At 43.7% G+C, this 12664-nt stretch overlaps 1 protein-coding gene across 13 annotated transcripts in view; it reads left to right on the top strand.

Moving 5' to 3' along the window:
* Window positions 1-4318: 4318 nt before the first annotated feature.
* Window positions 4319-12664, top strand: part of AGK (acylglycerol kinase) — a 75964-nt gene continuing 67618 nt past the window's right edge. For 4 of the 13 annotated variants that reach the window (XM_036328527.1, XM_036328517.1, XM_036328532.1 and 1 more), the window contains exons 1-2: window positions 4319-4413; window positions 8448-8548. In XM_036328527.1, the coding sequence (XP_036184420.1) occupies window positions 4354-4413; window positions 8448-8548 (161 nt within the window). In that variant the 5' untranslated portion in view covers window positions 4319-4353. The other 9 variants (XM_036328530.1, XM_036328523.1, XM_036328529.1 and 6 more) reach the window with 7 other exon arrangements.

Here is a 12664-nt window from a genome sequence, read left to right as displayed (position 1 = left end):
TATTGGCAAAGGGACAGATAATAGATCAATGGAACAAAATAGAGAGCCCAGAAATTGACACCCCCCCCCAAATATAGTCAACTGATCTTTGACAAAGGAGCAAAGTATCACAATGGATAAAGGAGAGTCTCTTCAACAAGTGGTGCTGGAACAACTGGACATCCACATGCAAAAAAAAAAAAAAAGGAATCTAGAGACAACCTTACACTTTTCACAAAAATGAATTACAAATGGATCACAGACCTAAATGTAAAATGAAAAACCATAAAACTCCTACAAGATAGAATAGGAGAAAAACCTACGTCATCTTGGGTATAGTGATGCTTTTTAGATACAACCAGACACGATTCATGAAAGAAAAATTGATAAACTGGTCTTCATTAAAATGAAAAACTTCTGCTTTGTGAAAGACAGTATCAAGAGACTCAGAAGACAAACCATAGACTGGGAGGAAATATTTGCAAAAGAAACATCTAGTAAGGGACTGCTATCCAAAATATACAAAGTATTTTTAAAATCCAATGATAAGAAAGCAAACAACCTGATTAGAAAATAGGACAAAAACTTTAAGAGACACCTCACCCCTCAACAACAATATATATATATATATATATATATATATATATATATATATATATATACACACACACACACACACACATACACACACACACACAGTTGGCAAATAAGCATATGAAAATCTACTTTATGAGATTTGAGCAGGAAATGCAAATTAAAATAATGAGGTACCACCTGTTAGAATGGCCAAAATCTAGAACAGTGACAGCACCCAATGCTGGTGAGGATGTGGAACAACAGGGATCCTCATTCATTGCTGGTGGGAATGCAAAAGGGTACAGCCCCTTTGGGAGACAACTGGTGATTTTTTAAGAAACTAAACGTACTCTTACCATAAGATCCAGCCATCATGCTTTTTGGTATTTTACCCAAAGGAGGTGAACACTTATGTCCACACAAAAACTTGCACATGGATGTTTATACACACACACACTACCAAAACTTAGAGACAACCAAAATGTCCTTCACTAGGTGAATGGATAAATAAATGGAGTACACCCAAACAATAGAATGTTACTCAGTGTTCACATAAAAAATGAGCTATGAAGCCATGAAAAGACATGGAAGGAACTTAAATGCATATTACAAAGGGAAATAAGCCAATCTGCAAAGGCTACGTACTGTATGATTCCAATTATAAGACATTCTGGAAAAGATAAAACTATGGAGACCATAAAAAGATCAGCAGTTGCTGTGGTGGGGTGAGGAGAGATAAATAGGCAGAGCACTGAGGATTTTTAGGGCAGCGTCATTCACTCTGTATGATATTATAAAGATGGGTGTACAGCATTATCCTTTTAGATAAAGAGTGAATCCTAAGGTAAACTATGGATTTGGGGTGATTATAATGTGTTGATATAGGCTTATCCTTGGGGTAGGGGGAAGGGGAGAGAGAGACAGAGAAAGAGAGAGAGAGAGACTCCGGTGAGTGATGTTGATAATGGGAGGCTATGCAAGTGCAGGGGCAGGGGGATATATGGGAAATCTCTGTACCTTCTTCTCAATTTGTTATAAACCTAAAACTGCTCTGAAAATAAGGTCTTAAAAAGCTACTTAAGTTTGTTATAGATAGAATTTCCATCTTCTTGTTTCAGGATATTTAGAAGTTGGGTTACTCTGGCAGCCTGTGTTTTTCAAAAACAATACTGGAGACTGCTTAATACAATCAACATGGATCCAATCTTTGTCCCTTTTCACTCCTACATTAAACACGCAGTTGGAAAATTCCAGCCAGGGCCCAGATGTCATCAGGGGGAGTAGGTGGCAACAGATGACAAGGGGACACATTAACAAAAGAAGTGACATTCAGGAAAAGGCAGAGCCCGTGTAAATCATGCATGAGAATGGGCATTACAGAGGGTTCTTGTAAGATCCCATGTCATACTCTGGAAGACATTCCCTCTCCTAGGACCCACTGGTTTCTTGAAAGGTCTCATTTACATGTTTCCAATCTGATAGTAGTAGATGCACTGAGTATTAAAGGTTACAATAAGGAAGAGATTTGAAGCATAAATACCATAAGAACACCATTTCATATTTTTCTTAAAGGAAAACAAAGTAGGCTAAAAAAGGATCTGTGTGCATAAAATGAGTAAATAAACCAACATGAATGTTATAAGAATTTGTAGATAATTTTCTGTGGTAGAAGTTCTGACTGAGGAGAATCCACTCTCACAAGTAGGATCCATTTACTACATATAAGGCTATTCAAGGTGATATGAGTGTTATATCACTTTTTCTGAACCTTTACCTCTGTTTTATTGTTAATAAATCTGTAGAATATGAGTATGGCACAGGCCCAGGGAAATAGTTGGAGAATAATTTTAGAAACAAGAAAAGTTTAAACATGCCATTGATGTCAGTTACTGTAGCTCCTTTCTGCCATCTATTTTTATCTGTTTTGTTCCTTTCAAACTACATCTTTTTTTTTTTTAAAGCACTGTCCTCACTGTGTCTCCTATCCATTAATAGCTTGTGGCTTGTAGTTTATCAAGTCGGTGCTCTTGACTTCAAGGATCAGAAATCCCTGACTTTGACTGGTTTAACAATAAGGAATTTCATTATTTCACATAATAGGATGTCTAGAGTTTGAGCAAGCTCTAGGCATAGAGGAACCATGTGGCCCAATGATGTCTTCAGGGACCTAGGTTCTTTTCATCTTTTCCCTCCCATCCTCTGTGGGCTTTGCCCCAGGCTGACTCCCTTCATGGCTCAACTATGGTTGTAGCAGTTTCAGGTATTTCCACACCTGTGATCCTAGCTAAGGGAAAATGTGGTACCATCTCTCTTTTAAACAGCTTTTGAGCCATAATTCACATAATTTTCTCATTTAAAGTTCCTAATTTAGTGCTTTTAGTATATCCATGGAGGGGTGCAACCATCACCGCAACCAATTTTAGAACTTTCACCACTCCAAATCACAACTACATTTCTTGGTTTATGGTCCCTTCATCTTCAAAGCCAGCAGATACCATCATTTTTCCTTCTCTCCTCTCTTTCTCTTTTTCTTTCTCCTTCTCTCTCTTTCTCTCTCTCATCTATCTCATCTGTGGTCTCCTTCTCATAAGGACACCTGTGATTACATTGGGTCCACCTGAATAATCCACGATAAACTTCTCATCTCAAGATCCTAAACTTAATCACACCTGTATGGCATTTACAGGTTTCAGGGATTCAGACGGACATCTCTCTCTGTGTGTGTGTGTGTGGGGGGGGGTGTCATTCTGTGTAACATAGTGTTCAGTGTTCAGAATTAATACCTGTTAAAAAGGGCGGGCGGGCGGGAAGCAGGACTGGGCAGAGGGAGAAGCTGAGCTGTTGTGCAGCCTGTAAACGGGAAACCAGGTTGCAAGCCCTATAAGGGCAGGAACCCGAGGGGTGCTGTACTTGAGTGCATTCCTGGTGCCCCGCAGGAACACACTTAGCAAATGTTGAGTTGACAGAATGATGAAATGAAGGAGGAAGGAAAGAAGCCTGGACTGAACGGGTTGGTCTCCACACCAACTGGGGTTGGGGGTGGGGAGAGGAACGGAGAATTAGAACTGCTGGTTTATCTGTAGCTTTCTTGTTTTCTGGACTCTTTCACTATATTGTGGCCAAAGAGACGTGTAAAATGTAAACCAGATCACATCGCTCCTTGGTCTGAATCCTCTCAATGCCTTCCCATCCCATTTGGTATGATGTCCGAACCCCTTACCACCATGGCCTGTCTTGCCCACCTCTCCAGCTCCTCCTACCCTTTACCCCTAGTTCCCTTGGCTTCACCCACTTTGACCCCTGACCTGCCAAATGCCCCAGGCTTTAGAGTTTTGCACTGGCTGTTCCCTCCCCTCTGGCTCTCTGTTCCCCTGGATCTTTGTTTGACCTGCTTCTTCTCACCTTTCAGGCCTCAGATTAATTACCCCTCACTCAGAAAGGCCTAACTTTGCCTAATTTAAAATAGCTCTCCCCCACCCCGCTCCTTTTATAGCACCTGGTTCAGTTTCTTTGCGGCCCTTATCACTATCCCACATTGCCCTGTTCATTGAGTTATTTCCTTGTCATATCAGGTCCTAAAATAGTGTTTGCCTTGGAAGGCTTTCCATAAAATATCGTTGAGCGATGGATGGATGGATGGATGGATGGATGGATGGATGGATGGCAGGCTGGATGGATGAATAAATAAGTGAATGAAAAATGAAGGTAGCCCCCAGGTGGCGGCCTTTGCACTTCGCACTCCTTTCGTGTCAGGATCCCGGGCCGGAACCCGAGGGCGTCGGCAGCGGTTTCCCTCAAATGAGCGGAGGGATCTGGAGGGAGCACACAGGAAGGCCGGCGCCGAGCGGACCGGCGGCGGTGAGTACGGCGGGGACGCGCGGGCGGAGCGCGGGCCCTGCGACTAGGCGTGAGCGGAGCCCGGGCGGCGGGTCGGAGTCGCGCTCGGCCGTGGGGACCCGGCGTCGGGGCCGCGGGTGCGGCGGCGCCCTGAAGGCTCAGCGCCAGTGTCGGGGGGAGGGCCCCGCGCGGACGGCGGGGTCCCCGGTGGTCCCTGAGGGAGTCCGCCGGCCGGGGTTGTGGTCCCAGGGCTGTCGCTGGCTAGCGTGACCCTTCCTCGCTGTCTTCCTTTGGGCTTCAGCGCAGTCGTTTGCAAAAGGGGGTGAATAGTCTCTGATCGATTGGTTGGTTCATTCATTCCAGGGGCTTTGCTAGGTTCTGTTCGCTAGAGGTGCATGGACCGACCCAGCCTGTGAGGGGTTCGCGTCTGGTGAGAGAACCCCCGCCTACAGGTGAGGAGGGCGAGTACAGTGAGATTTTAGCACTTCTTTGGGGAGAAAAACACCAACTCTGCTTTTCAGGCAAAGGGATGTTTATCAGAACATAGGAAATTTAGACTTTTCCTGGGACTGGAGAAGAACTGTGTTGGGTACTTGGAAGGAGTGTACATTGTTAGCTGATACATTGCATGTTGGGATGACATAAGAAATGCTTACAGAAAAATATGCAGAGTGCATTCAGAGCCCCATCAGATGTGATGCTCACAGCCTAATTATAATTAGTTAATCAGAACAGGTGGTGTATCCTCATTTGTTAATGAGGAACGTAATTCGCAGCCCTATCAGATGCCTTCCTTCCAGCCTAATGAGCTCATTAGAACAGGTGGTATGTCCTCGTTTTACTGATGAGGACGGAGAGGCAGAGGCCACATGACCCACCCAGGCTCTCACTGCCAGTCAGTGACAAAGCTTGGGCTCCAATCTAGGCCGCAGGGCCCGTGAACTAGTGCTCGCTACAATACACTGGGCAGCCTCTATGTTTCCACTCGTTTAGAATATACGAATTATTCGTTGGGTGATAGATGACCTGTGAACAGACATAGGGACTCTTAGATGCTTCTCGCGCGGATGATTTTATCTGCACTCAAACTTGACCTCCTTCATAGCCAAGAGTCCCAAATCTCTAGCTTCTACCCTGACAATTTCTCCTCGCTTCGAACAGTGAGGTCTGCTAAGTGCAGACTTCCCTTAGGGCAGCGGTTCTCAACCTGTGGGTCGCGACCCCTTTGGCGAACGAACGACCCTTTCACAGGGGTCGCCTAAGATATCATATCAGATATTTACATTACGATTCATAACAGTAGCAACATTACAGTTATGAAGTAGCAACGAAAATAATTTTATGGTTGGGTCACAACATGAACTGTATTTAAAGGGCCAGACGGTTGAGAACCACTGCCTTAGAGACTCCTGTGTGCTTGTTAAAAACAACGACGACAGCCCAACCAGAACAATCGGGGTCTCGGGGATAATGCTCAAGAACCTGCATTTTACACAAGTCCTCAGCATTTTAGCAACTTTTACACTGGCCTGAGAGAGGCCTCGTTCTAGATACTCGCCCATATTTACCCTCTTCTTCATCTGAACTGACTACCTATTTGTGTTTTCCTGAAGACACTTTGGTATTTTTTGTGTCTTTGTGCACATTGGTCTCTTTAACTCCTTTCTTGGTAACTCCTCCTCATTCTTTGAGACTCAGTGCAGTGTCTTGCCTTCTGGGAAGACTTCCCTGCCTGCACCACTATGTCACCTCCAGTCTGTTATCAGATGTGCCTTTGGGTCCCATTATAAGCTAGCCTGGACTGTGTCCCCGATTCACGGGAAGCTGTGTTTTCTGGCCTAGTCTCATTATTGCTGGTGATAAGGATGCTGCTTGCCTTCAGAGGAATTTTAACCAATGGTGGTGTTAAAGAAAAAAATTTATTTAGTAACACTTGTTAAAGAATGGCAAGGCAGACTTTACTCAAAGGGCTGGGGGGAGAGGCGTCTCCATGGATGTAGAGAACACTGTAATGGGCATCTTGGTGTAGGGGATGGAGATCGGACTCAGCTCCCACCACCGAGGATGGGTGGGGGCTGGTAGCCAAGAACCAGGTGGAGGTTAGTGAGTGAAAAATTACTTAGGATCTCAGAGATAAGGGATTCTTATTACAATGACTCAAGAGAATTTTTGCCAGGGTGGTCAGATACCTACGGTGGTTTTTGTTTGGTTGGTTGGTTTTTTTTGCTAAACTGACTTAACAAAATTCTTATTCAAACTGGATTCTATTAGGACAGAGGGAAGCCAAAGGCTGGGCCTTCTCCAGCAGAGAGCTCAAAGGAGCCTGATTAGAGTTAGGCCAAGAAGAGAGTCTTTGTCTGTGGTTAAAGGGAGTAATAAGAGAACTAGAATTTTCAGCGAAAGCAGCTTTTTTTTTCTTCCTCTTAGTTTATTTACCGCATGCACACACAGTCATAAAATTTTTTCTGTTTAAATATTTATCTGTTTAGAAAATGATTTATGTTCATTTTAGAAAACTTAGAAAATACATTGCAATTTAATAAATAAAATGAATGTTGCCCGTTATCCCACAACCAAGAGCGAACTACTTCAATTTTTGTGTGTTTATTTCTACCAGTATTTTCTTCATTTATATTTGTGCTTGGACATAACTGGGATAATACCAATTATATATGGCTTTTTAGCCTGCTGATTTTACTTAACATTGTGTTTTGAGTTTTTTCCACATCAGTAAAAATTCTTAGTGAAGAAAAATTTACTGTAGGAGAGGAAAAAGTTCTACCTGACCCTCACAGCGTCCCAAGCTGGGTCTGTAGATTAACCTGATAAAGATAGATTAACAGGAGAAAAGCATGCAGAATGATTTACTGAGTTTCACGTGACACGGGAGCCTGCAAAAGAAATGGAAGACCCAAGCAGACAGACCTGAGTATTCTGTGCTGGGTTTGAGGAAGAGTGGGGGGGTATGAACGCAGAAGGAGTATGAGGTAACTGTCCTAAATCAGAAACTTAGCAGGGGCTGCTTGCCAGGATTCTTCCTGGCATCCCTTTGTCTTGGGAGAGAAGGATGCTCTTTTCCGCTAGGTAAAAAGAGGGCACCTCTCACAGGGTTTTTTGACCGGTTTCAGGCTAGTTGGTGAGGTAGGGGAGGAGGTCAGAGTGACCTTTCCGCTTCTACCATTTTCTCAGATTCTTTCAGGTTGAAATAGTCAATTTGGGGGGAGCATGTCCTGAACTCCATCACATCCAACAGTTACTTATTGCAAAGATATTCTGTGCCAGGCCTTATGTAGGCACTGGGGACAGAGCAGTGACCAGAACAGTCCAAGTCCTTACTCTCATGGAGGTCACATTCAGTGGGAGAGCTAATAAATTAGCAAGTGAGGATCATCAAGTAATAAGTGCTGTGAAGAAAACAAACAGAATAAGGATGTATGTTGTCCCTTTGTTTTTCAGTGAAGTTGGGCTGATGTACTTTCCCTTTAGGAGTGTGTGAGAGTCTGTCTCATTTTATTTGTCATCAGTGAATATGAGCATTTAAAAAAATGTGTTGATTTTATAGGTGACTAGTGATAGTTCTTTGTAATTTGCATGTCTTAGATTACTCGGGAAGTTTGAACATTTTTACATAGCCATGGCATTTCTGTGCACCAGGTCTCTAGTATTCATATAATAGATTGACAAATACTCTTACAGTCACTGTACCATAGAAGAAAGGAAAAACAGGAAGCCTGGAATTTCCTTCTTTTTTTGCTCCTCCTGCCTCCTAAGGTAAAAGTGATCAGAGAAGGAAACAGTGTAGTTTTAGGTGAGAAGAAGTGAAGAAAGAAATTTTAAAAGATAGGTGGGCAGGTGAGGAGATGAAGACTGTGAGACTAGAAAGGAGAAGATGGGGAGAGGCCAGAGAGGCGGTAAGAAGGAAAGGAGCAAGGGAAGGGGGACAGGGAGAGGATGAACGAAGGGAAGACAGAGTCATAGGGACTGTGCATGCTGACCTTGGATAATCATGTGTATATTTTTTCTTTTTCTGCCTCTGTAACCTGGCAAATCTCTAGAAGATGACTATCTTTACAAAACTTCGAAACCATTGGAAGAAAACAACAGCTGGAATCTGCCTGCTGTCATGGGGAGGCCATTGGCTGTATGAAAAACACTGGTAAATATCTGAGAGGCCCCCTCCCACCCCACCTTCACCTCCCACAGCAAAACTGCCCAAAGGGCCTAAGGTTAAAATCTCATTCAGCTGGGCTTGTGGCTATAAAATATTGTGGTGCAGAAAGAAAAACAGGCGTTGAAACCACAAAGACAAAGGCTTCTTGTAACCAGTTCTATAAAATGGAACTATGCGGAGCTCCTAGCACTGATGCTGCAGCGGATGTAGATTATAGTCGTGAGATGGGGAGGGGAAAAACTTAAGGCCCAACCTAGAGAGAGATAAGTCTCCTACCAGGTTAATAGTAGACAGGAACTGGGACTCGGGTCTCCTTGCGGTTTTACTCCTTCAGTTTCTTACTATAGCCTCTGGGTCTCTTATCACTCTGGTTGCTGGACAGTTACTGAATCTGCTTCCTCCAACCCCTGTGACTTTCCTCCTCTGTCCCTTTAGCCTGGGTTAATATGAACGAGACAAAGACTTTCAAACCTTTTGTTTAAATAAGGAATTCTGCAGAGCCCTGGTTTTATTAGCCTTCAGGCCTCGAGGGAGGAGAAAGCGCCTGAGCTCCTCTTCTGATTTAATATGGTAATAAGATTTAAATAAACAGTTTTTGCATAAAAATTATGCAGGTTATTAAAAGAACCAATCAATTTACAGGCTTTGGGGGGATTAAGGGCTACATCTTAAGTATATAGCAAGTCTCTCTGTGATCCAGGTGTGTTCAATGAGTGCTTATCAAACAGAAGACAGAGCAGCACGGCTTTGTGATGGCCTCCACGTTAGAAAGGAGATTTGCAATGATGCTTTTGTGCACGTTCTTGGTTCTCCACGGCAGGGATAATTATGATGCAGCACAGTGTCTAGTATTTTGCAGTTGTGGAGAAGATGGAACATTCCCCCCACCCCTTTCTTTCTAAGTATCCTCAATGCTAAGCACTTGCATTCCATTAGCTAGTATATAAAGAACAGGCCTGAGGAGCTTAAAGATGGTAATAGATCAAAAAGAAAAGGGTGGAGGAAAGCTTTAACAAATGGAATATGAAGCATATGGTGTTTGCCTTTTCCTCCCTTTTCTAACTACACTTGAGTCCTCAAGGAAAGGCTCTGTTAAAAAACAAGATTCAACTGAATAAATTTGAAGATCTAATGAATTCAGAGATTCCTGAATCAGGCAGCAAGCAACCCAACTAGCAGCTAGAACAGTGATGGCGAACCTTTTGAACTCAGTGTGTCAGCATTTTGAAAAACCCTAACTTAACTCTGGTGCCGTGTCACATATAGAAATTTTTTGATATTTGCAACCATAGTAAAACAAAGACTTATATTTTTGATATTTATTTTATATATTTAAATGCCATTTAACAAAGAAAAATCAACCAAAAAAATGAGTTCGCGTGTCACCTCTGACACGTGTGTCATAGGTTCGCCATCACTGAACTAGAAGGCTGCTCTGAAGGGATGTATAAAGTGGAAGGTTTTGATAGGAAGAGTGGGGCTGGGGAGCTATTAACAAAATCAAGGATTCATTTTGCTCCAGGATGTTTCTTTGGGAGGGGTAGTGGTGGGAGAGAATGGGAAGGGTTCAGTCATGCCTCTTCTATGTATGGGGAATGGAGAAGGCCATGTGACAGTTAACTGGTTCTTGAGCAGAAAATTCCTGAGTGATTAAGATTATGTTTCTGGGCAAAGTTGAAACTGCAGTTGGAGCAGGTCTTAAATCTGGGTTTGGTGTCATGGGCATGTGTGACACCATTGGGGGCCTGGGATTTTCTCCTATCAGCTCCTTATACCTTCTGCCACAGTAGGAATTGGGGTTTCCTTTGCAGGAGCACCCAGTGTAGTCCTTGGCAAGCTTAGTCAGGGAGAACCTCCCACCCACTGAGGACTACTGCTGTTTCTTTTCCTAGGTGATGATTTGAGGAAATCACCATGTCCTCTGTTCCGGATGTCTTTTAGAGGTGCACAATCATTTCTCGTCGGTGTAGTCCCATTAAGTCTCCAGCACATTGGAGGCCTCATTCTTTTTATTTTTTAAGTACACAGTTTGGTGGTATTAAGTACATTCACACTGTTATGCAGTAAATCTCCAGAACTTGTTCATCTTGCAAAACTGAAGCTCTCTATCCACTGAACAACAACTCCCCATTTCCTCCTCCCCCAGCCCTGGCAACCACCCTCCTACTTTCTGTGTCTGTTAGTTTAACTACTTTAGATTCCTCGTATAAATGGAGTCACATGATATTTGTCTTTTGTGACTTGCTTATTTTTTTTAATGTAATTTCCTTAATTTTCATCCATGTTGTGGCATATGGCAGACTTTTCCTCTTTTTTTTTTAAGGCTGAATAATATTTGTTACATGTATATACTACATTTTCTTTATCCATTCATCTGTTGATGGATATTTGGGTTGCTTTAACCTCTTGGCTAGTGTGACTAATGCTAATACAGTGAACTAGGGTATGCAGCTGTGTCTTTGAGATCTTGTTTTCAATTCTTTCAGGCATCTATCTATATATATAATCTATATATATAAAAGGCTAATATGCTAAGTGTCCGAATGTCTGACCAGTTGCTATGATTAGCACTGACCACCAGGGGGCAGATGTTTAATGCAGGAGCTGCCGTGACGGGCACTGGCACCGCGGACCTGTCCCCCATAAGGCAACACTCGGCTTCCCCCAAATGGGATACAGGCCCTGCCACCACCTAGGAGTGACGGCCCACCAAATTGCAGCCAACACTGCCGAGACCCAATGGTGCAAAATGCAGCCCCTAGCCCAGCAACAGTCACTGTGGGTGCCGGGTAATGACGTCACGTAGCAACGCCCGCTTCCTCTCCCTAGCGGTGTCTAGCCTCCTTGCAGTTTCTTTAGCCCAGAAATACAACTTGCTTTATAGCCAGGTGTAAACATTTCACACTTTAACCAAATGTCTGTGAAGTGTTTTCCCGTGCCTCATCTCATTTGATCCTCACAGAAGTCCTGGAGTAGGTAGATAGGAGACTTGGTGGAATCCTGTTTTCTTTTCATTGACTGGAAAATGGACATTTAGAAAGTTTAGAGACTTGACCCAACTGAAAAGAAGAAATAGTGGTCCTTGAAAATGACTTCAGGTTTCTCACTGTATAGAATATAGTCAAACACTGCTGCAGTTAAATATTTTACCCTTTGTTCTCCCTGTGTGGTCTACAATAATAATCTGCTTTGTGTTGATATTTACTGCTGTGTTGCTGACAATTACCTGAAAGAGAAGTTGGGGGTGCTTCACTGGGCTGGAAAAAGTTTAGCTACATCAGAAAGCAGGTCTAATTAAGCAAGTTTATTCTATATATATCTTATATAATAATAATAAAAGGCCAATATGCAAATTGACTGAATAGCAGAATGGCCGGTTGCTATGATGCACACTGGCCACCAGGGGGCAGACGCTTAATGCAGGAGCTGCCCCTTGGTGGTCACTGCACTTCCATATGGGGAGTGCCACTCAGCCAGAAGCTGGCTCATGGCTGGCCAGTGCAGGAGCCTCTCCCACCTCCGTGGCAGAACTAAGAATGCCCAACTAACAGTTTAGGCCCGATCCCTTGGGGGCCTAAGCCTTTAGTCAGACATCTCCCGAGGGCTCCCTGGCTACCAAAAGGGTGTCTGACTGCAAGCTTAGGCCTGATCCCCCGGGGAGTGGGCCTAAGTCGACAGGTGGACATCCCCCAAGGGGTCCTAGACTGCAAATGGGTGCAGGCCAGGCTGAGGACCCTCTCCCCGCCCCCCCCCCCCCCGAGTGCACAAATTTTTGTGCACTGGGCCTCTAGTCCTATCTAATAAAAGAGAAACATGGTAATTAGTGTACGACCGCTACCCTTCCCATTGGCTAATCAGGGTGATATGCAAATTAACTGCCAGCCAAGATGGCAGCCGGCAGCCAGGCAGCTTAAACTGAACATGAGGCTTGCTTGCTTCAGTGACGGAGGAAATCAATGTTCCCCACCTGCCTTGCCGGCCTCTGAGCTTGCAGTTTAAGAAACATAGTTACAAATATAGAAGCTAAATAAAACCCCAGAAACCAGCTTTCAGCCAGCTGGGATCTCAGAGCTGGAGTTGATACAGAGTTTTGATTATAGA

The sequence above is a fragment of the Myotis myotis genome, unplaced genomic scaffold (genome assembly GCF_014108235.1).
Source record: "Myotis myotis isolate mMyoMyo1 unplaced genomic scaffold, mMyoMyo1.p scaffold_m19_p_11, whole genome shotgun sequence".
NCBI classification, from domain to species: Eukaryota; Metazoa; Chordata; class Mammalia; order Chiroptera; family Vespertilionidae; genus Myotis; species Myotis myotis.
The sequence above is the reverse complement of the archived record's forward strand: the minus strand, read 5'-3'. Positions and strand labels throughout refer to the sequence as shown.